This window comes from Thunnus thynnus, chromosome 24, assembly GCF_963924715.1.
Source record: "Thunnus thynnus chromosome 24, fThuThy2.1, whole genome shotgun sequence".
Taxonomy (NCBI): Eukaryota; Metazoa; Chordata; class Actinopteri; order Scombriformes; family Scombridae; genus Thunnus; species Thunnus thynnus.
This window is the reverse complement of record NC_089540.1, coordinates 8,052,325-8,076,874: the sequence shown is the minus strand read 5'-3', so window position 1 is coordinate 8,076,874 and position 24,550 is coordinate 8,052,325. Positions and strand designations below refer to the sequence as shown.

At 40.6% G+C, this 24,550-nt stretch overlaps 3 protein-coding genes across 6 annotated transcripts in view; 1 reads left to right on the top strand and 2 right to left on the bottom strand.

Annotated features, from left to right (window-relative positions):
- LOC137176789 (lysine-specific demethylase 6A-like) overlaps positions 1 to 15,624 on the bottom strand; it is a 35,821-nt gene extending 20,197 nt beyond the window's left edge. For both annotated transcript variants that reach the window (XM_067582715.1, XM_067582717.1), the window contains exons 1-10: positions 15,440 to 15,624; positions 15,238 to 15,301; positions 6,502 to 6,610; positions 5,725 to 5,774; positions 4,765 to 4,823; positions 3,284 to 3,404; positions 2,739 to 2,793; positions 1,619 to 1,653; positions 722 to 815; positions 189 to 315 (exon numbers count right to left, since the gene is read on the bottom strand). In XM_067582715.1, the coding sequence (XP_067438816.1) occupies positions 189 to 315; positions 722 to 815; positions 1,619 to 1,653; positions 2,739 to 2,793; positions 3,284 to 3,404; positions 4,765 to 4,823; positions 5,725 to 5,774; positions 6,502 to 6,610; positions 15,238 to 15,301; positions 15,440 to 15,624 (899 nt within the window). The remainder of the gene's footprint in view (positions 1 to 188; positions 316 to 721; positions 816 to 1,618; positions 1,654 to 2,738; positions 2,794 to 3,283; positions 3,405 to 4,764; positions 4,824 to 5,724; positions 5,775 to 6,501; positions 6,611 to 15,237; positions 15,302 to 15,439) is intronic.
- Positions 15,554 to 20,262, top strand: LOC137176793 (FUN14 domain-containing protein 1). 3 transcript variants are annotated; one of them, XM_067582724.1, is made up of 5 exons: positions 15,554 to 15,650; positions 16,993 to 17,161; positions 17,861 to 17,936; positions 18,603 to 18,731; positions 19,204 to 20,262. In XM_067582724.1, the coding sequence occupies exons 1-5, from the start codon at positions 15,623 to 15,625 to the stop codon at positions 19,279 to 19,281; spliced, it is 480 nt and encodes a 159-aa protein (XP_067438825.1). In that variant the 5' UTR covers positions 15,554 to 15,622; the 3' UTR covers positions 19,282 to 20,262. The 3 variants fall into 3 exon arrangements, with proteins under 3 accessions (XP_067438825.1, XP_067438823.1, XP_067438824.1); XM_067582722.1 differs by having other exon boundaries at positions 18,603 to 18,737; XM_067582723.1 differs by lacking the exon at positions 15,554 to 15,650 and adding an exon at positions 15,917 to 16,473 and having other exon boundaries at positions 18,603 to 18,737.
- A 186-nt stretch (positions 20,263 to 20,448) lies between these two features.
- cenpl (centromere protein L) lies at positions 20,449 to 24,504 on the bottom strand. The gene is made up of 5 exons (XM_067582721.1): positions 24,410 to 24,504; positions 23,381 to 23,555; positions 22,983 to 23,237; positions 21,648 to 22,229; positions 20,449 to 21,542 (listed from the first exon to the last, which is right to left on the bottom strand). The coding sequence occupies exons 1-5, from the start codon at positions 24,427 to 24,429 to the stop codon at positions 21,468 to 21,470; spliced, it is 1,107 nt and encodes a 368-aa protein (XP_067438822.1). The 5' UTR covers positions 24,430 to 24,504; the 3' UTR covers positions 20,449 to 21,467.
- Between the last annotated feature and the right edge of the window lie 46 nt (positions 24,505 to 24,550).

Sequence of the window (24,550 nt, the reverse complement as noted above, 5' to 3'; positions counted from 1 at the left end):
ATTGCTTGGTATTGCTAAATCTGCATCAAAATAGTCAAACATTTGTGTCAAAAGAACTACCTTTGTGGTTTTAGCAATCTGGAAATTGCAGATACTCTCAAGTACAAATCAGATGACAGAAAAGTAGATTATAAATACTTTGAGATATCTGACAAAGCCTTATGATATGAACTAAATCATCTTCCTACCTGCCAAGGAAGTACCAGGACTGTCCAGAGTTAGGGTCGGCCTCCAGAGATTTCTGCAGACACTGGATGGCATAGCTGTCCCTGTTGGATCTGTCCCCGAGCTGTTCCACTGTGTGATGCATCCAGCCTGGAAAACGCCATATTAATCATCAGTGTAATGCAATAATTTGATCTCTCAGACAGAGAAGAATTTTCAACTCTGTCTCGTTTTGAATTTTTTAGAATAAATCAACAAATTACGCAAATGTGCCAAAATATGTATTGTTGTGCATTGTCTTGGAGGACAGTCTTTTAAATGCTAAGATTCAATTTTAGATTTGCTAAGTGCAGTTATTATACAACTAAAAGTGGAACCGATATTTTGCTGACAGAAGAGAAACTAGGGTGAGTTTTCTCAGTTTCACAGGAAAAAGGCAGTTCACATATAATATTAAAATTGATTTGTATGGTTGTATAAATCAGATGCATAAAACTACTCAATCAATCAATCTTATTTTAATCACTTTAGATGTCCATGACCAGGTGAATCTTACCTAGCTGCTGCAGGGTAGTGGCCTTCACCTGTGCAGGAAGATCCTCCGTCTGCAGAAGGCTCTCATAGGCCTCCTTGGCAGCCCGGTATCTCTTCTAGATATGAGAAGCAGAGGGGCAATGAAGAATGGAAAAAGGGAGAGGGAGTGTACCATGGGGAGAGGATGGGGAGAGGAAAAGTGACAAAGCACAAATTAAAAAGCTGTTTACAACATCATGGATTGAAATGCAATCCATGACTTTTGGCAGGTCATCCCTCTTGTCCATCTTTCCAATGCACAGCATAATCAAACCGCAACGCCAAAGTAATCATCTTGATTGCTCTCCCCCACTTCTCTAAATTTAGTCACACTCTTGCATCCAAAGATTTGCTGATCAATGGCTGCACACAACATAAGCCTGAGACTTCCACTGCAGTGCTCTGTTCTGACTTAGCACAAAACACATTAGTCGTTAAGCGCCGCTACTGCCAGGGCTGGCGAGAGCTACTGTACTTCTCTACTGAAACCGACATAAAGGGAGAGAGAGAGAGACCACCAGCATACAAAAGAGGGGGAGACAGACTTTCTTGTTTCCGTGGCAACCCCACCGATCGGCTGAGAGTAATCTATCCCCTCCTGCACGCCACCCACTCACGCACCCTGCTCCCTCCTCAATTTGTCAGCACCTGGTTCAAAATACAAAAAAAAAAAAAAAAAAAATAGGGCTTTCCCCGGCATTCAGATGCCCTGTGATATTACGATCGTAGCTGGGTTACGAGCTATAGTCCTAGTATTTTACCTTCAACATGCGGCACTTATTCTCACAATTACCAAATGACGGAAACAAAACAAATGTGTCCTTGGGAGGAGTCACAACTGAAGGACTGGTTAAATAAAAAAAAAAAATCAAGCACTTACCTGAATCTCATATAAATGAGCAATGTGGAACTGAACTGTGAAAGGAAAGAAAAAGAAACATGTCAGATAAAGGTTATTTGACATTTAAGAAAGGTTTCCCACCCCTTCCCAGAGTTAGTCCTCATCATAGTCTTTTCAAGTCTTTGAAAAAGTAGTGCTGCGTTGTCAATAAATAGGTTTTAGAAACCCAAGGTTGCCTGTCTACACTAAGTGTAACAGATCAGATAGGTAGCTGTGCTCCTGGCGGCACCTTCCTTTGTCTGGAGCGCTGCAGTGTCTGATCTAAGCTGCCTGAGTGACTCTCAGCAGATGGAGGGAGAGAGAGAGGGGAGAGAGAGGGGAAGAAAGACGGGGGCTGCCCTTGCTGTGTGTGTGTGTGTGTGTGTGTGTGTGTGTGTGTATGTGTGTGTGTGAGAGTGAGAACAGGAATGAGGGGGACACAATGAGGCAAAGGCAAACAGCGAGAGGCTGGGCAAAAATGGATATTGCAGTCTCCAAGGTAACAGGTACCGGGGCGGGAGAGATGAGATGGCAGCGGCATATCAAATAAAGCTAGTCTTCTACCCAGACTGAACCCCAGCAACTGACCATAAACACTCTGTACAGAAGGCAGCCTACACAAAAAGATGTTTGAGTTTCTCTGCTGCTGTGTGTTTATTTATTTATTTATGTTTTGTGTATATGGGCAGATAAGATGCACGGGACTTTTCCATTTTCTCATTTGGATATTTATACAACAACATGCTCACAACTGTACAATAATGTTTTCTTTGTGCAATGCAGAATATCCTTACTATATTTACATTTTTCCTAAACTAGAGGCAAATTCAAAGCTGCCAAAAACCATCAGTGTAATTCATATGAAAGGGGAAAAAAAACATTTTATCCAACAGCAATATCATAAAATTGTATTGTATATTGTATGTATGTATTTGAACATTACACCGGGCATTAATACACTTTACATTCATATATAACTGTAATATTCCTATGTTTCTATAATCTGTTATTAACGATGTATGTTGCAGACAAACATCCTGAAAGCATGTATTACATATATTTACTTAATTTAAGTCATTTATGACAAGAAAAAAAATGAATAAATAAGGTTGTATCTTACTTTCAGCTTTGGACAAAGTGCAGGGGTTGGAGTCAATCAAAGCCAGCTGAAAATGCTGTGAGAGAACATTGATATAAATCAGTAAACGCACAAACAGAAAGACCAATATAACTCCAGTGCTTCAGCTATGTTCATTTGCTTATGACTGCTTGAATTTTTAGCACCAGAGCAATCCCCTGCTCATAATACTGCTTTATTTATCGCTAGCTGCCAGGAGCCATTGAGTCACTCAATGACACTGTCACAGTGGGAGCCCCATTTTCTGTTCGGCTCCGCTCATTCGCAGAGGTAAACTAATCTTGATGCATAAAGCTTGTTGATAATAACTCAACATTTCCTGCATGTGCTTCATAATAAATGTGTTTCGATGTGAAGCCACCTCTAGAAATGTTAACAATACATCGTTCTTCTTTGTATGATAAGATTTGAACAGAGGTTGCTATTTATATTTCAGCCAGTTAGAGAAAATGACATCAAAAAACACATTTTTCTGTCAAGTCAAATGAAAAATGTAATGTGTATTAAAGCTTTAGGGGTGAACCTGCCTTTAGGCTTGACTCATAGTCTGTGTTGACCTTGAACATAAGACCCAAGCGCAGGTGGATCTCCTTGGCCCGGGAGAACCCCGGGTCAATGTACAGCACCTCCTGGAATGCTTTGATCGCCCTGCAGGAGGAATGGAGAAAATGATAAAGAGAGGGAGAAAAGATGGTATCAAAAAGACACAAAGGGAATGAAAATATACATAAAGAAGACACAAAAAAAGACTGGATTGTTGGACTAGGTCGAGGTCAGGTTTGTTTAATAAATCAGTGTGAACCATAAATGAACTCCAACAAAAGGCAACCATGTTTTTTTCTTTGTTCTGGACCAAAGGAACCAAACAACAGATGTGAACGCAACCTAAGCTACAGCACTGTTGGTCAGTCGGTGCTCATTCAAGTCACACTGCGTGTGCCATCTTGAACTGAATACTAAAGATGTTGCTTCCAGAGTGACTGACAAAGTACCCCATTTGTTATTAACTTATTTTGCTGAGCTTGCTTCACAGTCAGATGGCAGCTGAATCAACTAATGCTGCTGCAGAAAGTTGGCCCAAGCAAGCTTTATTTGCTTATTCTCCATTGAGAGAGATTTGTGGTGGTGAAAGACTGAGGTGCTATGAGAAAGGTAACAGGCAAGCAGGAATTTAAACAATGTCCTTGGCATTCACAAAAAGCTGGATGTGAATGCACCTCTTGAAATCAATTTCTGACTGTACTTTGTGGCCATTAAGAACAACAGCTGTATTTGCTGATGCTTGCATCTGACGCTTCATCTGTCCTGAGGTTTAAGCTGGCTAATTCTTACTGGCAACTCAGCCAGAACTGAGTCTTCCCTGGTTGTGGTGTTACCATGGAAACAACACGGGACAGCTTCACTCAAAAGCAGTTTCTCAACTGGCACCAACACACATACATATACAAACTACAACTGAGCCATGTAATACTGGTCTCACATTCAAGTGCGCTCTTCTATGGATAAGCGAACTCTCTTGAACGGACCTGTCTTTCTACTGTGCATTACTTGCCAAGCGTAAAGTGTGTTCAGCTGCATTACCACCAGGATTGCTTTAACATCTGCAACAAACTGCGCAACAGACCAAGTGATTTGTTTCAGCGTTTCTGACGTATGTGGTTCTGTCTCAAAATCAACAACAGGTTGACTCTCGTCCAACTCCAGGTGGAATTGTGTAATGTCATTTAATGTTCCTTTTTATTACGGAAACATTTAGTCTTTGCATGCTGTGTGTCTATTATCTAGCTCCTTTTTTCTCCTCTACTTTGTGAAATCAAAGTTTGTCCACAAAAAAGTCTGGCGCTTTTGTTAGCAGAATGCCTCAAGCACAGTTGTAATTGTCAGGTATTTAGATTTCTCAGTCCAGTGGGTTTAAGCTAACAAAAGCTAACAATATATAGTACACCTGAACTACTCTTTTGTACCTGTTCGTAAGTAGAACTGATCAATAATAATAGTTGGTACTCACCACTGAAAGGCATTATAGTGGAAGTAGACCATTCCCAGGCCATACAGAAAGGCAGCATTCTGGGGGGGGGGGGGGGCAAAGAGAGATGTAATGTGATCACGAACAAATAAAAACACACTTTGAAGACTACTTGCCTTCCTCTACAAGTGCACCCACAGGAAGAGGAACATATGCAACAACACAACACACCTTTGATGCAGACAGCTGCTACATCTTTTAATCGCTACAGCACAACAAGGGATGCTGACAGGAAATCAAACAGATACAAAAGACTAACAAAGAATCAGTGTTTCAACAGTTTCAACATGAGTAAGAGAGCGTACAGCATGCACTGTTTGAAAACAGAAAACCATGAAATCATGTTACTGTCTACTGTAAAGCCATTCACAAGCTTCCAGCAGTGGTAGTAGTTAAAATAACAAACCATTTATTTGCTAATGTGAAATGAATAAATAACATTTCATTATTATTATTTTATTATACTTTCTGAAAAGAAAAATAAATCCCCTACAATTTGGTCAAGGTGACAAAAAAAATCTGTGTAGAAAAAGCCAATTTTCTACACTGCTGATTTATACCAAGGTTGGTGAGTCAATCCTCATTACAGCATGTCTCTGAAACTATGTGTACTTGTAAACAAGAGCTGTACATATTTACATAACCTTGCAGCTACTTGGTACAGCTCAGTAATCTGGAAAACCAACCACTAGCATTCAGTCTCACCGCAAAGTGTCAATCTAACAAGAGTGAAGCTCGAAATTACTCTGAAATGAAACCTGAAACCGCACCTTACACCAGTATCTTACCCATCTGAGACACTTCCTGTGTGTGAGTGAATGACAGTGTGAATGTGTGGGAAAGAAAACCAAGATTGTGTATAGGTGTGTAATTAACAGGATGTAAGAGTATCAATGACTGAATGAGAAAAGACATGTAGGCACGTGCGTGTGTGCTTCTTACCTTCCAGTAGTCTGACTGTAAACTGTAGTACCTCTGGTATGCCGATAATGCTGTAATTAAAGGGAGAGGGAAGCAGAAAATGAATCCGTGTCACCACAACTCCAGGAAAAGAGGAAAAGAGTGTCAGCAGCTGCGTTGAGCTGGAATGGAGCCAACTGCCTGTCCTTAGATGCTCAAACTGCGTATGCATGGAGGACAGGCTACACAATTGTCTTAAAGTTGCAATAAAAGTTTAAACTTAACAAATATGAAAATCTTTGGAGGAGGATGAAGGGTTAATTTTAGGGTGAGAATAATTCTTCACATCAAAGTAAAATCAAAGTCAATGGAAGATGTCCAAAAGATTAAGTGGATTGGCAGAAAATTGAATCGGCAACTATTTTAATGATTGAATTATTGTTTTTGTCATTTTTAAGGAAAAATGCCAAAAAAAACTGGTCACAACTCAAATACGAGGATTTGAAGTTTTGTGAGTCATACAGGATAGTAAACTGAATATCTTTTTGATTTTGGACAGTTGATGGGACAAAACATGACATTCGAGGACATGACTAAGAAATTAAATTTTCTGACATTTTATAGACAAAATGATTAATTGAGAAAATCATTATTTATTACTTATTCAAATTAATTGTTAGTTGCAGCCCTAAACCGAAGTGTTTGTCAAACCCAAGATGAAGATCAAACAAAACAACTGACTGTGCATCTCTGAGCAAAAAAGTGAGTTGATGATTCTACAAACCAATTGAGTGCAGGTGAAGAGGACAGATCACTCACCTTTTGGGTAATCCTCCAAGAGGAGGTTGAAGTGGCCTAACTGGCAGAATAACTCAGGCTCCACTTTGCCTTCGGCCTTAAGGATGAGCGAATCGTAGCAGCGAACAGCCTGAGGAGAACACAAACAGGCTCAGAACACTGCGTGTGTGTGTGTGTGTGTCAGACCATTAATTTCTGTATTGTGCATAGAAAAGAAACATGGAGAGAACCAGACAGAGACAGAGAAATCTCAGAATAATGTCACACTGAACTTTTGAAAGTCACAGCATGGCTGACGTCAGCTTCCTAATTCTGGCCAAGCCGACTCAAATTCTTTTAAGTAGATAAATATCAGCCCTAGACTGGAATGAAGTTTGCTGTAGATAAGACTTGTGCTCAAGGGTTTTTTTTTTTAAACTTTTATTATAGATCTTCTTGCCTTGATAAAAAGAGATACAAAAGTAGCTGGTGCCTGAGAGCTGGAAACACTACAAGATCTACGGAGTTTAAGGGCCATACCCTGAACTTTGAGTTTTTCCAATTTACTAAAAAGCAACATTCTTGAATCTAGTGTGCATGGTACACACACCTGCACCCACACGCATTTAACCACATTTTCTGACAATCCTAGTGCATCCACTGAGCATCACGCAGGCAGGTCACCGTTTATCACCAATGACACACTAAAGATAAGTTATATATTTTTACATTTTTAACAAAACTGCCAAACACTTATGTCGCAGATTTCAAAAGTCCATGTACCTTTCTGCACCAAGGCAAACAAACCCAAGAGTAACCTACAATGGCACTTCAATGCCACAATGAGATCACATCAAAGATAACTCAGCTGGTCCCCGAAGCTGAGTGCTCTTTCTGCCGTTCATAGTTATCATTATTTGAAATGTAAGCCCCATTTATCACCTTTCACCTTCAAACCACACAGAAAAGACCTCTCGTTTGTCCTTGATGAGTAGTGCTGTCATTGCCAAGAAGCTGTTTACATAGTTATCAAGATACTGAAAATATTTGGCCAAGACATCATGCAGCAGGTGTAGCAACAAATACCATGACAGAAAAAGGGACACACACACTCACAAAGGCTAAGCAACCCAATCACTGAGTGATGGAGTGGCTGAGGACAGATGAGCTGCTATGTTACTTAAGTATGTTTACACAGCGGATATGGATTTGTAATGTAGCTGTGTCTGGAGACCTTAAAGGAAAAAGTGTTCTTCACATTGTCTATATTAAAATCAAGTTCACTTGACATGAGTTTATAAATTCCTCTTAGAATAAATGTTCACTCTTCAACACAAATACAACAGTCAGACAGCAGTCCTCTTAATTATCACTGAGGATATAGGGTTATAACCAACAGGTTTACAATGTCATTTTAAATGAAATGCATATACACATCTACACAATCTCAGTGGCAGCTTATACATACAGTTAATTCCAGTTCATATACTACATAAGTATGTGGGAGACTGAGAAAGAACTGTCCCTAAAGCTAGATTTATACATGACACAGATACCTGCTGTACTGCGTAGGTTTTGATTTATAGGTGAGAATCAGTTCTCACTCGCTGATACCGACAACTGTGGTGAGCAGGTTTGTAGCATGGGTTTTGCTAAACGTGTCAATGAAAAGCAGCACATTACTGAGCCTGAATTCATCTTTCCTAATGTTTTCTTCACTATCAAATATCTCCACTGGCATCAGAAGCTTGTAAGAGAAAACACAAGCAGCCCAAGCTGACCAATAACAATATTTGCAGTTCCTTCGTTCCATCACCGTAACAGCCGCAGCCTTGATGTATAGTTACTGTTAGGGCTGTGTCAACAACTGCATTACCGCGACCTCATGGTGATGCCTACCGCGGGGTTGAGCTCATTACCATCATCACCACATTTCTTTTTTTCCCCAACCACAACTGTCATATGCAGTGGTCTAATGTGCTCACGCATATACCGTGTGATATACAGTAATAGAGTGGAGATTTAGGAGGCTACGTTATACGTTGGAGACTGCATCGTCAGACAGGATTGCTTCATTGTCAAGACCCCAGGCTGAGCCTGTGTGTTTATATTTACAAAGATTGTTGACTTTGTAAATATTTTTCTGTAGGGGGGTCAGGGTTCAGTAAACCGCCAAACCGTGGGGATACGTTGCTTTTTCACCGCCGTAAGAAATAATCTATACCATCTCAACCCTACTTACAGTACATTTTTGAAGAGGTGCATGGCAGCTACAATGGAGGAACTGTCAAATTAACACTGTGCTCAATCCATAACCCCCAAATATGATTCAATCTAATGAGATATATCGAAAGAAAATTAATCACCAACTACTTTGAGTATCATCAAGACATCACCTTGGCGTCTGATTAACTGAAATGGTTGATTCTATGTAGACCAAACAATTGATTGACCAAGTGAGAAGCCCTAAACAAAACAGACCAAATCTCAAAGAAAACCCCAAAGTTTGCCTTAATCTGATAAAGCAACATCAGTTATATTTAAAAATACCACACGAGTTATTTCAGTCTGAATGACTGGCTCTGCTGACACAGCACTTTAGTGAGGACTGTCTGTGCCATTTGTCTTACTTACCCTTGACTGCAAGTATTCACTGTCATCACACTTTTCAACCTGTGCAGTGTGTAATTTCCCCATTATTTTTTTTGCCAGGTGTTCAGAAATTAATTCCACAGTCATCTAATGTGAGTGAGGAAAATATGCAATATGATATTGGGATTGGAGGATATTGATATTGGAAGCAATATCATGCTTACTAATTCTGGAGACACATATAGTATTACCTGGGACTTGGGCACCATGTAAATAAGCTTAAATCGTGCCTCCTCTTTGTCTTAAAGGCTGCTGTTACGATTGATAGTTTAATAATATTTAACCCAGTGGAAGAAAAGCCACTGTCCTTGACTCCTTCAACACATTGCAATAATTTCCACATCATCTCATGGTAATTTAGCATTATTTTATCAACCACGCATTCGTATACTGTGAGAAAACTCTGAATAGCGCTGTACTGTTGTATCAGTTTTTCTCTTTGCTAACTCTACCACCAATTTCTAAACTAACTTGAAAGGAATGCCTAGCCAACACTGTGTCGAGGTGTCAAGCAAGATCTAAAAGAATATCTAGATTTACTTAAAAATGTGCACTTCCTTTTAGACACAAACTAAAATAGATTATAAAAAACACTTATTAGCAATTACACTTCCCAATATGAGTTTAGAACTAGAACAAACAAGTAAGAGGATAGCTAGGGCTAGGGAGTATCATTCAAGTGGGCTGGGGTGATTATTATGTACTGATGATATGAATTTGTCAACAGCCAGAGATTCTGCAATACTGTTTATGCTGTGATATCCACATTATCTATTTAATATCTCTGCATGTATGAGGTCATTGTAGATAATGTTGCCAATCAACAGACCTGCCAATTGCACTCTGATCAATAATAATAAAGTTTTCTTTCATCATTTTGATGATATACCATTAACTAGCATGTGTTTAATTCACTGGATTAGCCAAAAACCAACAATCATGTCTGGTGATTTTTATCTGTGATATAAAATTTTAACCATATTGGCCATGCAGGCTACACTGTCCCAAGATGTGAGCTCCACTTGTCGACCAACGGCTCCTTTGCTAAAACGTGTTACTACTGATCTGCTAACACCTGCAATACAATACAAAAATGCTCAACACAGGAAACACTGTTGAAGTCAATGAGTTAAGTGAAATGTTCTTTACCATCAGATCAGCTACTTGGAAGACACTACTATAAACCTAATTAACATTTTAGACCACCTAAAACAAATACAATGAGTTCTGAAACAGATTATCACACATCACATAACAGTACAAGAAAAGGCTGGAACTGTGAAGTGATACAACTATGCTGTTGCTTCTGTTAGTTTTCAGGGGCAAGGCATGCCCGTGCGTCACTTGTGCCAGGTTAGTCACCCTTGTGGTGAGGCAATACTGTTTACCACAGAACCGCAAGTGACACAAAGTGAAACTAACGGTTTTAGTTACATGCTGTAATCTTCCAAGTGAACAGGCAACACTTTCTGAGAACTGCCTTGCTATTGAACTTATAAGCATTGCACCAAACTCATCTTGTGGCTATGATCTTCTCTGTCCTGAATGCATGCTAATGACTTACACTGTATGGTAAGTGGCTCTATGCAACTAGTATTATTTAAGTTATACTTTATTAATCCCTGTGGGGAAGTTTGTCCTCTGAAAATGACCCATCTAAACTTTTCAGCAGCATTGGTTAGCTACAGTGCAGCCCCCAGCCAGTGCCTTAGTTAAGGGCAAGGCAGGAGTAGTCTGAATACCTAACATGCATGTCTTTTGCCTCGATCTCTGTGACCTAGTTGAAACCCATGCAAAAACAGGGACAACATGCAACTGAGGGACTGAAGACACCAGTTATTCAGTCACTCGCATGAGGATCAAACCCAGGACCCTTCTCACTGTGTAACATAAAAAAGGGTGATATGTGAGTAAGTCAAAGCTTGTTGTTTGGACTTTCGTATGAGTGGGTAGTATCAGATGAGCGTTTCCTCTCAATGATTCACAACATAAACTAGCACAAGATTTCTGCAGAGCTGCATTCATTTATCCAAAAAAAATAAATTTGGCATAAAAAGATTTTAGACACAGATAATAAACTGGGCAGCTGAGTGAAAAATGTAATGACATTTCTGTTGTCTAGGATTTTGAAGGGGATGAAATCGGAGGAGTGATCAAGTTCACTGGGGTTTTTTCATTTTAACGGAGTTACTGGCACAGTGGTGTCAAAATAATCACCAATGCAGAGACTGCAGAAGGGGCACTTAGAAAACAAAACAAAACAAAACCATGCTGAGCACACCTAAGTTAAAAGGTTATCTTTCACGTAGTTATTGTCATGTTTCGTCATTGCCACCTAGTTATTGGTGATACAGTGACCTAGTTCTGTCAGAAATGTTGAACCCACAGTTATCTGCATGTAGAGCAACAGTTCAGCAACACAGCCAGTACAAAGTACCAGACAGGTTAGTCACTCAAAACTAATAGGCTATGAGCAGAAACTGTAAATATATAAAACATATCAAACCTTGAACACTGTAAAAGAATGTAGCAATATGAGAGTTAATGCTTTTGACCGTTTTTAATAATTCTAAGAAGATTTAAGAACTGAATCTCTGACACTGGAGTCAAATGTAGTTGAGACGAATTGCTTGTGAGGCCACATTCTGAATCATTTCCTTCTTTTTTTCATGAGCCATTCTCCAGTGAGAGAACAAGAAAACTATTAAGATTCAATGTGTCACAAATGCAATATGTCTAATCCAAGTATGGAATATTTATACAAGCAGGAAGAATTTAATGAAGCCAAGAAATATCACCAACAATTTCCATTATGTGTTTTACTGTGCTCTATATTATCTGATGGTCTGGTATCAGCATACGATTTTCTCTAGTTTCAGCTGCTCACTATGGATCCAACCATTGACTGTATATAAATACGGACGACATATCTCCATTTCCTACTGCGATGCGAAAGTGAAGCCAAAATATCATGGATGTATAGAGAGAACATGATACAGGAAGGACGCCGGGCTTTGAAGCAAATTTGACATAGCGGCCAAATGGTGTAATTGCAACATCACATGATACACACTGTCCCAAAAAGACTTTCTCCCACAGACTTACATTGTGAGAGAGACGTCTGTGAATCAGCAGATAAATTTTTTTGGAGTGTCACAACCACCACAAAATGAGTCATTTCACTATCATAATTTGATCTGTTTGTTCCGATTACATTTCGAAAGTCTAGAAGAGCCGCGTGATTGAATTGTTTTATCGCCGGCTCGGCTGATGTAAGTCACTAGTGCGCTTGCTCTATGGGAACAGATGCGCAAGAAGTTGAACTTTTTTGGCTTCATGCACAACTTTCATAGGAATGAACGGGGCCCCGCCTCTGATGCTGTATCCAGTTCTCTTTATACATCCATGCAAAATATCTCTTTTTCGGGAGCTGCCATCTTGCTTGTGTGACCTTATCTAGAGCCAGAGTCTGCGCCGTAAAGTCGGGCAGCAGTATGACACGCCCCCTCGGCGGTCCTGCCACCTGCTGGATGTTTAAGAACAGCTGTCAATCATGACGTCACACCCCCTCTTTATATCATTAAATAACTAGTTAAAAACAAACTTAACAGAAAAATGACAGAAATCATCTTTGGGAAAAAATGTATGAAAAATGTGAACTTTTTTTTAATAGTTTGGCTCATGTCCCATCCGCTAAGATGGAGGGGGCGGGATTTATGAACTATACTGCAGCCAGCCACCAGGGGACGATCAAGATATTTTGGCCTCACTTTTGGGGAACTGTCATGACCTCCATCTTTCTATAGCTTAGAGTCAATGGATCCAACATATTCCTCTCTCAATACCCAAACTCTGGGTATTAGCTAATTCAATACCAGCCCTCTCTTTTCTTTCACATTATGTGGACTGATTACAAGTTTTCATCTATGTGGAAGTTAATCTGAAGCAAGACATTATTTCTCATTTGTTTTCATTTTAGTCACTGACCACAAAACAATATTCAGTGTAGATTGGTCACATTTTGCTGATGCCTGGTGTAATGATGAGAGTTTTCGCATCCTTGACATAACTGTATCCTGTCAAGTCCAGTACGCACATGCTGGGTTTGACTAAGCGGCAAAAGACAGCCAGTTGGGCACATGCTCTGCCTGGTTCCAGAATCCAATACGGCTTTTATTAGCTGTTACTGAATCTGGTATGAAAATCAAAGGCCATGTTAGCGAACATATCTGAATGGTGTCACCGTCAGACCGCAAAACAAATCCACAAGAGTAGGACTGTAACAGGAAACCCTGTCAACACATGCCAACTATGGAGCAAGATCTGGCTTATGGCAACTACTGAGAGTTTTTCTTCAACTTCCTCCATGTTATTCTCACTCTCAATAGTCTCAATCGCCATCACAAACTTGTAGGAGAAAACACAAGCAACTCAAGCTGACCAATCTTAGTTCTTGTTGTCCCCACGTTATCTCTGTGTCTACTATAACCCTAATGTTGAGTTACATTTCTGTGGAGGTGCCCGTCAGCTATGACATATGCACAGTATAACCCCTTATTCAAGTATAAATCCCTCTTAAGTGTGAACATGTCTGCGTGACGACAGTTTTTAACATACATGCCCCATAATATACACCACTAACAGCAAAACAATTCCACATGGACACTGATCAAACAGGCAGTTTCAAGAAAGCAGGTGAGAACTTTTCATGCAAGTATCCCCAACCACAGCATACAAAGAGGTGCAGCAAATTACAGATTAAACCACTGCATTAACATTCACTTTAAAATTCCACAAAAGACAAATGAAACTAAGATGTTGATAAACTTGCTGAATTTGAAATCAGGAAGTGTACAGTTTTACTTGAGGCTAACGCACTTATTGCATCGCATATTCTCTAACAATGATGGTGTATCAGTGCTGTCTGCTGCTTCTGTGCAGCTAGATGAATAGTTACACTTCCTAGGTATCCCACACCACCTAGCGAGCAGATTCGTGGATGGCCCCTCAAACCATGAGCTGTCAAAAAGCACCATCTTTACTACACCATCCACATTTTCAGATAAACGCACAAGAAAAAAGGGGTCTTTGCTTTTGTTAGCTCAGCAGTGTGTTAGGCACAGGTAGACTGTGCATGTTTAACATGTAGCTTACTAGTCCGAGAGCACATGCAGAGACAAACAGGGGTAATGAAAACTGTAAACAAAGGACCCTGACACCACTTAAGTCGGCAAGTGAAACATATCTCTACAAACAGCCAAGACCCAGAGGGTAACCAAATACACATCTTGGCAACACACAAACGATTCGGAGCAACACATTCATATCAAATCGGTTTTTATAGATATCGGTGTCACTCCGCCATGTCCCGCCATCTTGGACAGGCAGCCAGCCATTAACGTTACTTGTAACGTTTGTCAACTCGTTCACAGTGACTTCCAAACGAAAACACGACCAGAACAGTCAGTGGAGCAATGCAATGTCAGAAAAACAACAGTACTCTAGACCAATGCAAATGCTACTTGTACAAGCTAACGTTACCAAATAACGTGGGTCGGGCAAGCTGAACGGCTACAACGTTAACGTTACTTCCAACATTGTTGTAGCAGTTAACGCTGTAGCCAGACAGGGGTACGTATGTGTTTGTGGTTAGATTTGAGAGTCTAACGTGCAATTAAACAATCTCATGACGACATAAAACTTTCCTCATTAAAGTGCAATGTTTCCAGCAGTCAAAAACCGTGACGACGTTGTATTGTTGGTGGTGCAAAAGCAGGTACACAAGGATACGCTGTGTGGAATAGCTACCCAGCTAACAGGGAAGGGCGGTTGCCAAACAAATTAACGTTAACAAGCTAGTTACATCCAGGGAGCCATAGCTAACAGTTAGTCGGCTATCCTGGCTAGCGACGCCGCGTAGCCGCAGGTGCAGGGTCGCTGTTCATCGGATGAGAGTAGCTAACTAGCAGGCTAGCTAAAAGAGGGGCTGCGGCTAGCTGGCCTTTGCGAGTGGGCCACTTCAAATTCACAAATTCACTGCTGTACATGATAGTTGAGGGGCTGGAGTAAGTCCCGGGGAGCAGGGTGCTGCTTGGTTGTAAAATACATCCAGTTTAGATTTGCTACCTTCATCAACAGGGCCTTCGTTCTGGCGCCATCTTCATGAAGCTTCTGAAATCCAAACAGTGAGCTGCAAGCAAGAAGACAACATAGGCGGCTCAGTATCACTTGCAGAGCGGCTCAGAAGACATTTTCGACACGCAAGGAAAGAAAACAATTTAATTTCAAACTGTGCGTTCATGTGAGTGCGCAGGGTTGCTATTCCGACCTGTCAATCCCGACCAAACTGTCCCTCTCCTGGGCTGTCAGTGTCGGAAAGTCCTCCTCTGTTTCACTCGCTTTTCCCGCCGCCATTTTCTTTTCCTCATCACCACCACCAGCAGCAGAAGCCGAGCTGAGACTCCTAGCAGCAGCGCAGGCAGCAACGGCGACAGACACACCGCACGATTGCATGGAAAATCGCGACGCGGGGACAAACGGTTTGCTCCGCCGAATCAAAGAGGGGAAAACGAAGAAAACAAAACGATCAAAAACTTTTTTCCCAGGCTGAAAAGATGCGATTCGATATAGTAAATCCTTTCGGGGGGGACAGAAGCGCTCTCCGGGTAGCTCCTCAAACGTCACATTTTTTCATCACAAAGTGATATTGTGCCGTTACTTGAATGCAACTAACTGAGTACAATATCCAAGATGTGAGTATATCACAATAAAACGCGAAGATAAAGTTGTTATAATTGTGTCACCCAAGCGAACCCACGCGCCGCTCTAGCCACGCCCTCTCCTCCCTCTTTAGCCAATAGGCGCGCCCGCATCCCCCCATGTGACCTCCCTGCTATATCATTCTTTTTATCTTATATATTCACATTTTCTCTGCAAACCACTCATGTTTTACACCACGGTTACTCTGGAAGCAAAAATGCATAAGTATCTACTGTCAGAACGTGCAAGAGCTGTCAAATGCAAGTGCCCACACTGTAAAATGTATACCCAGTGATAAGTATTGACACTGGACTGGTTAAACGATTACTGCAAGGCATCATTTGTTCAGGGGGTTTCACACCAAGCAGCCTTATGTTTGCGCTTTCCAAAGATACACTATAACTTGCTGATATCTTCCTCATACGGAGAAAAAGTTGCAATATTTTAGTGATAAAGTTGCTAAATTGCTGAGCCTAATCAAGTGATATCAAAGCATTTTAACTGACGTGGCACAGCATCATCATGTAGGCGTGTTTTCGTATTGTCAACATCCTGGTGACATAACTAGTTTCTCCAAAATGGCGACGGCGGATCAGATTGAAGGTTAGTGATTATATTTGTTAGAAAATAACGGCATTATTGCCCCAATTAAAACTGGAATTAGTACATTTTTCTACCAACAATTATTAATCTGCGACAAATTATGGTCTTGCACTCGATGCCCGTCAAAGTCCGAAAGGGAAATCCTTATTTGAATGGTGTTTGATTGGTAGCCATTTGACGCTAGCCAGCTAACGAACATGAGCTCCTCAAGTAATATACATGACATTAACAAGCAGCTTTCAAAGCCTGTGGTAGCTGAACGTCCCTTACAGTTAGTGTAACAGATTTGAAGGGTCGCTATTACGTGTTGGGGCTTGAACAGCCAAATATAGGGCGAAATAACTGAGTCATGTGGAAAACGCCCCATATGTAGGTGCTTGTGCACCATCATCAGTGTTTGGGAAGAAGACATGCATAATCCCATGCACTTTAGTGTGTATATATACCATTTATTCTTCTCTATTCTGTTAGGCTGATGGTACTAAATCTATGGTATTTTGTTGACTTTATCCTTCATAGGAGGCCAGGAAGACCCAGAGAGTGAAGATGAGGTTTATGAGGTTGTGGACCTGACAGAATATGCCCGGAGACATCAGTGGTGGAGTAGGGTGTTTGGGAACAACTCTGGCCCGATCGCTGAGAAGTATTCAGTCGCCACCCAGCTCATGATGGGAGGGGTGACAGGATGGTAAGCCTGGGGAATTATGGGTCACAGATATAACATTTTGAAACACTGTCCAACATTGTCTTTGCTCTTTTGACAAACTTCCCCAAGTGATTTAATTCAGCAATGCTTGAGAAACAAGGGATGGGTCACATTTTCAGTTTGGCAGAGCCCATCAGCATCGGAGCTGGGAGCTGGTTTTACCCCCTTTAAACGCAACTACCTTTTCACATATGTTGCATTTAGCTGCATTTTCATTAAATTTAATAAAGTCAGCCTTCACTTTTGAACGTTTTGCCCTGTCAGCCATGACTGGAGAGCACAGGACGTAAACACGCAATTACGCAATGTCAAACGCAATCGACTGACGGTGGCAGCTTTGTCATCATTAGGGGACAGTTAAGAATTTGAAAATGCCAACTATGTTAGAATGAATTAACATCACATAAATACCAGTAGCAGCACTGTTTGTCCAGGAACTTATCAATATTTCAGTACTGAACAGTCAGGAACCAGTACCAATGTAGTAGTGGTTCTTGATATCCATCCCTATAGAATACACTGCTTGCAAGGCTGCCAATGCAAAATCAAAAACATGACTGAGTGCATATGATGTGTAATTAAGTAGTCATTTAGCATTTGTCTACACTGCTTGTTGCAAGTCCACATGATATTGCTTGTGTTGTTTAAGGAACACTCGTCTCACCCTCTCAACACATACAGGTGTGCTGGTTACCTCTTCCAGAGAGTCGGGAAGATAGCTGCTACTGCTGTTGGTGGAGGGTTCCTCCTTTTACAGGCAAGAGTTTATGTAGCCTCTTTAAGGTTTCAGATGTTGAACAAGGACACTACTTTTTTATACTCCCAGAAACCCAAAGCCCACTTGTCAGCCTTAGATGAGAATTTATGTTGGTTCATTCTCTGTATGAGTTGTTTCCATCGAGGTCAGGACATCATTTGAGACTAAATGTACCCTAAATACTTACATCATGTATTTTGACCAGACCTCATCCTGCCATCCATCCTCATCACCAGTTATTACTCAACGAAGACCATCGTCTTTAAAAGTTAGATTTTAGAATGGCTTTGATGAAAATTGATTTTTATTTTTCTCCCTCTTGTTGTGAAGCAAATTTGTTTTGCTGACGAGTCTACAGGATTTCAACAAAACACAAATTATATCACACTAGAACACCTCATAAACTGACGGTGATACAATGTAGTGTAGAAAAGAATCAGTTGATAAAACCAGAAAAGGAGTCAGTAGCCCAGTAGAGTGCAACAAAAGATTACTAATGAGGATAAACATATTATGCCAGCATAACGTGCTATTTCACAGGGCAGTTTTGAGCAGAATATTGTGCTTGGCAAGCTGAGACAAAAGCAAATGAAGAACATAACGGACAGGCTCATGTATGTTTGAAGCAATCCCAACTAACACCAACCCCTTTTTCCCCCCATACAGATCGCCAATCACAGTGGCTACGTGCAGGTGGACTGGAAGAAGGTGGAGAAGGATGTGAACAAAGCAAAAAAACACCTAAAAAAGAAAGCAAACAAAGCAGTCCCTGAAATAAACACATTCATTGAGGAGGTAAAGGTACCTGTGACAAAGCTTGCTCTTTCCTTCACGCTTTTGCACATCTTTTAATTGAATCAAACGTTTCTGAATAGCATTCTGTCTGTATACCAGGAAAACATACTTCCTGACATGTGATAATTAGAACTAAATGCATGCTTTCTCTTCAACGTCCTAGCTTATTTTCTCATCTGCAAACCAGCAATGCCCTCTAGTGTACCGTTGTCCATACTACACCTAATGAGCTGTGACACAGCAAGCTCAGGAGAGATTGTAGATAAATACATTATGAGAACAGTATGGATGTTTCATGGTGTACCCTTTCTCTGTATACACTATGTAAATGTTTCATTTATAAATCATTCTGTGATGGTTTTACATTCATATCACATTCAAACAGCTAACACTTGTTCATTGGTTACTACTTAATGTTGGTTTTAAGCACTTATGGACTCATTCTCCATCTTTGCTCTTCCCTCCTACACAGGCTACAGACTTTATAAAGAGGAACATCGTCTTGTCCAGTGGGTTCGTCGGTGGCTTCTTTCTGGGTTTGGCCTCTTAAAGCTGCTGCACACGCTGCAGCCTCCACTTAACTGTGAATCGCATCACTACATAAGTCACTTTCCTCGCCATTGTTTACCTCCATATTTGCATTGATCAATCTTTTAATGAACTGAACAAGGGGCGGGGGGGGTTTTATGTTGAGCATGATCTGTTGTGACAGTTGTATTAACTGTTGTTATATTCCCCCTGTTGTTTATTACACCTGTCTTAGCTAATTATCTCCTGTGGGGAGGACTGAATGCACACTTTTGAAGTGTGAGAGTGTGTGTGTGTGTGTGTGTGTGTGTGTAGGGGATCAATAGAGAATTGGGGTGCTCAGATTGTACTGTGAAGACTCTTCTGTGGGACCCGTCACAGATCTTAAACCAGACTGCTGAATATGTCAAGCTGCCACAAACTAGCACAGATTCCTTTTTGCTGTTTCAAAGTCTAGAGCGTCCATCCCCTCATGTATTCGCCTGGTAGATACTGATCTCAGATTGCTATGATGTGTAGCCTCCAATGTAAAGAGCTGTAAATACATACACACACACACACACAAGAGTAAATATTATATTTAAAAAAAAACATGGATGGCAGCAGAGTGTGAAGTTAACACCATCCCCCAGTCTAGTGCTAAGAGGTATTTTTATGTAGCTGTGAAGTTTGGCGGGTTTACATGCCGTTTGAGCATGTAAGCAAACACTATTCAGTTTTTAAAGTTCGTCACACCGGCTGGGGGATGAACAAAAATGATTTTCCACTCCCGAGCAGGAGTTCTTATTGATATACAACACATATCATGAGCATAAATCACAATTAAATGTTAAATCTGGGAATATTCTCTACTTTACACTGACTTCAAAGTATATTAAATACAGATGTGTTCCTTTTATTCCCATAATCATCAGCTCCACAATACCATCTAATGACAGGATGAGCATCTGCTGCACCCTAATTACCACCATCACAAGCTAGACACCAAAAGAGACACCAGACCTGTCATTAAAGAGTATAATGGAGCAGCGATTGTGACTCCTACGCCCTCGCTTTTGTCATTGTGCATTTAGTAGTGTGAGTGTAGCAATAACACAACAGCAGTGCTGCAGAGTCTTGCGTCATCACATCATCTAGATAGGAAATCTACACATAGATGTTCAGTTCACAAGTTGCTTATTTTATTATCTTTTGCCTTATTCTGCCAGTGCACTACGTTTCAGATGGACGTTTTTTGAGGAGCATGTTACATCTCCAAGTGGTGTTTTGTATGCTCGTATTCCCTCATTGTTTCTATTTAATGTTATTTTGATAACCTCATGTGAGCTGTATGAATTTTGTTGGATCTCTCTTTATAAAGTTGCCTAATTTTGTTTTGAGTAAGAATAAAATGAGATTTAAAAAAATGATAATGTGTTTTGTGTGAAGTTGTCAGGATGAATTTTAGACTTTTAAAGGGGAGGCAGAATTTTATCGTATGAAGCTGCATTTGGAGTTGAGGCAGGTGGTTCCATCTAAACAGAATTTTATAACAAGCAAATTTGATGCATGCAAATTCATACAGACAGAAGTTATATCATAGGAGGCAAACGTTTTGTCTCCTAAATGAACTGACAATCAGGAAAATAGACAAACATGTCCCACAGCTGCTTGAAGAGGTTAATATTTCATGTGTTCAAGTGTTTTTTAGATTGGATTTCCCCGCTAGTGTCATTTTATGATGCACCAGTGAAAACTTCATCACCACACTGGATGCTTTTTTGCTTTTATTATAACTATAAATGAAAAAAATATATAAACAGCTATACATGAATATATACAAAATGAGGTTTACAAGAAGGAGGATAAAACCTATGCACATTTGGCGGCACAGCAGACTAAGTAGACAACGCGGTAAATAGGAACATTGGGATTTTTCCTTGAAACTCAATCATAATAGTCATAGATTTCACCAAACTTAACTGATGTAAAAGTGCGTCACGAGGACAAATATGACAAAGCGAAAACAAACACATGCAGACAAATTCCTCCAAATTGAGGGAATAAGGTCATGAAAAAGAAAAAAAACACAGACAAAAGTTTAGTAATGTTCAGGAATCTGCAATATAAAGCTGCGCATACAGTCTTTCCAGGCAGTAACTGTTCAAATGAATGCTGCTATTGCAATACTATATTTCATGGTCGTGTAAACTCTTTATTTATTCACACTCAGATGGGCATTTTGAGGAGGGCACACTCTGTCAGTAGTGTCAGGGTGGTGATCATGTATTTGCTGTTTGAGATCTGAAACGAAAGGAAACAAATATTAGTACAACACTTATATTCCTTATGTGTGTGTGTGTTGAAAAGATAATTGTCTCATGAAAAATCGTTTCTGTGTGATGGTACCTTGATTCTACCGTTGCACTTGGCTGAGCCCAGTGCTGTGGACACCTGGTTCAAGCTTCCTGCTGACAGATCCAACCTGAAGTGTCTGTAGAAGTGGCTCTTCAACCGCTGCGTGAACCTCCTCACTTCCTCGATATCAACCATACTCTCATCTTTCATCTCCTCCCCGCCCTCGTCATCCTCCTGGCGATCCTTTCTCACACTGCTCCACAGCTCCCAGGCATCTTGGGCGTTAACAGTGTAGGTGACCTGCATTGGTGGCACAACTGGAAGAGTCCAAATCATTTTCAGGTGCTTGATGCTGGACTCCATGTGGCAGTTAGTCCATAATGCCACCAGCCATTGCAGGCTCGTATCGCTGATTTCCAGCGGGCCAAAGCAGCAGTCAAAGGTCTGCTGGAACCAGGATTTGACCAAAGTAGTGAAACCCTCCGGCCCACTGCTGCCGAAGAGTGGCAGACAGATGAAGTCTTTTAGAAGCGAGCGGATGTAGTCAGGGTTGCCGTTGATACAAGTCAGCCAGCCTCTCCATACTGACTTCTGTGGCTCATCCTGCCTGGCAAACAAAGGCTTTGAATGGATCTGTGGTGGGAAGAAAACACATGCTAGTTAGTCTCACACAGAAAACACAAGACATGTCACTGAGTGAATGGTCTCTTGTGGTTGACTGGCTTGAGGCACATCTGTTGTACGAATATCAAGTCCATGTTTTTTTTAAATGTTAAGTGTAAGATTTAATGCATACTCCTTTACTTTTTTAAATGATGCTACTACATGGTTAGTCTACTTTTGTTCCTGAAATATATAAATAATTGATGATAAAAATCTCCCATAGTGGTGTCTAAGCCTGTAACATTCTACATATTTTAAAGGCCACATCAGCTCAGTATGTCTATGATGTATTTTAAACAGCCTCTCTTTGGAGACAATGTTTTCACTTAATTATGTCTGAATGGAGAGCTAACAAACATTTTTTTTTAATTCATCCTGCCAAATCCAGGGCTTTTGCAGTATTTTTCAGCTGGAGTACACAGTAGTGTTTTACCGAAAGCACATTCCATCCTTCAGAATTCAAATATTTCAGGCTGATTCAGTTGGTTGTCTAATCTTGAATCCATGCATCACAGTACATACAATGTGTGTATTTCTTTCTCAAGTGAATGTGATATGTACAAATCCCACTTTGTACCATATATCCAAAGAGCTGAGACTAGCTTTGAATTGAAAACAGAATAAAATCACTTTCTTTCAGGTAATATCACTGAACACAAAGGAAAAAAACAACACTATCAGCCTGAAAAGCTTCTTTATGCCCCTACAGAATCCTGTGCTTACCTGTATAAAGACAGTCTCAGCATCATCATCTGTCTCGACCATCCCCTGCACCACGGAGAAGGAGACTCTGAAGCTGCTCTGGAATCCGTCCACCTCCACAGCCAAACCTTGCTGCTTCTGTGCAGCAATAAACGCTGAGAGCTGCCTGGAGTAGCTCTTCAGCTGGGTGTGTCTGAACTGGTAGAGAGGAGTAACATAGGACAGCTGCCAATCCGTTTTCATCAGTAAGGCCAGCTGCTCAGGGTTCACCTTCTCCTTTGACAAGGAAAGAAGAGGAGAGGATTGAGATGACCATTCTGTGTTTCAATTCTCAGAAATGAAAATGTAGCCATTGATTATGCGTGTTTCATGAAATAATAACTAATAAACATGTAAAACAATGACCTGGGGTGACTCACTGTGATATCGTGTGACTTTGGAGCTCTTCTGCTGGTGTTGAGCCTCTGTGCTGTCAAAGCTGGGGTGAAGCCAAGACGTGAAGCAGCACCTAAGCAGCTGCGGTACGACTGCCGGTAACTCTTACTTTTGCTCCTCCTCTGAACTACAACACTGTTGAGGGGAGTCCTCACCACACTGGAAAGCATACACAGATCATCACATTAGTGTCCTTTGATGTTTATTGTGCAAGTTAGTAATACAGGTAGTCACTGCATTACTCTCTGTAGAACCTGTAGTCAAGGTGTGTTTCAATATAGAGTATATGTACTATTGCTATGATCAAGTTTTCTTACATTATGAAATAACAAACTTTTACAGAAGAATATTTAATGTTCATAAAATAAGAGTTTGGGCTGAGTATTGCATAAGATCCGTTGGTTCCACATGAATGAATGTTTCCTTCAGAGCAAGAGTAGCAGCAGCATCACACAGAGGGACCACAGCCCTGCTTTGTTATGATATGATCTGTTAGCAATAGCATAGCTCGAGGAATCACTGTCCAGATACTGCACGTGTACTTATCACATATGTAAACAAAATAACGAGAAATGTAACACGAAACTTTAGATAATGCACCACTTTGTCAGTAAAAGTGAACATATAACACTTTGGGAACACATTCACTGATTTTGGAGGAAAACTACTGCATAAATACGCGAAACATATAAACAAAGTGGAACTTCGACCAAATGCAGTGCTCCTTTGGGTATGGGATATGTGCCGGATTTAAAAGTGGAAGCCAAGGACTCGCCAGAGGTCTGTCCGGGTGTCTACATTTCATGCAAAGCAAAGCAGTATTAAACTAAGCTAACGTTACTCGATAATTGAATGTTTGGGGTGATGGTGTCCTCATACAGGCGAAAAACGGCATGTATCGATTCTAATATACCAGTAACATCATTAGGATGTTTCAGTTGTCGCAAAACACAACAACAAAAATATTGCAGCAGAAAATGTTGTTTTTTTTGCAATGAAACAGAAAGTTATACCTAATTTGATGTCGCTCCATGTCTGGCTTGTCGACCGAAGCGGAATTAAACCGGAAACAAATTTGAATATCGCGCTTTCCCAGAAGTCTACGCGGTTAGAATCGACCAATCACATTAAACCAAACAGGAAGTGGGGTTTTT

Excerpts from the sequence above, each read along its gene's own strand:
- LOC137176793 (XM_067582722.1), top strand. The coding sequence starts at position 15,623 with ATGGAAAATCGCGACGCGGGGACAAACG. Across the intron at positions 15,651-16,992 it reads TCGCGACGCGGGGACAAACG|GAGGCCAGGAAGACCCAGAG; the intron begins GTTTGCTCCGCC and ends TATCCTTCATAG. Across the intron at positions 17,937-18,602 it reads GAGGGTTCCTCCTTTTACAG|ATCGCCAATCACAGTGGCTA; the intron begins GCAAGAGTTTAT and ends CCCCCCATACAG.
- cenpl (XM_067582721.1), bottom strand. The coding sequence starts at position 24,429 with ATGGAGCGACATCAAATTAG. Across the intron at positions 22,230-22,982 it reads CTGAGACTGTCTTTATACAG|ATCCATTCAAAGCCTTTGTT; the intron begins GTAAGCACAGGA and ends TTCCCACCACAG. Across the intron at positions 21,543-21,647 it reads AGTGCAACGGTAGAATCAAG|ATCTCAAACAGCAAATACAT; the intron begins GTACCATCACAC and ends CTTTCGTTTCAG.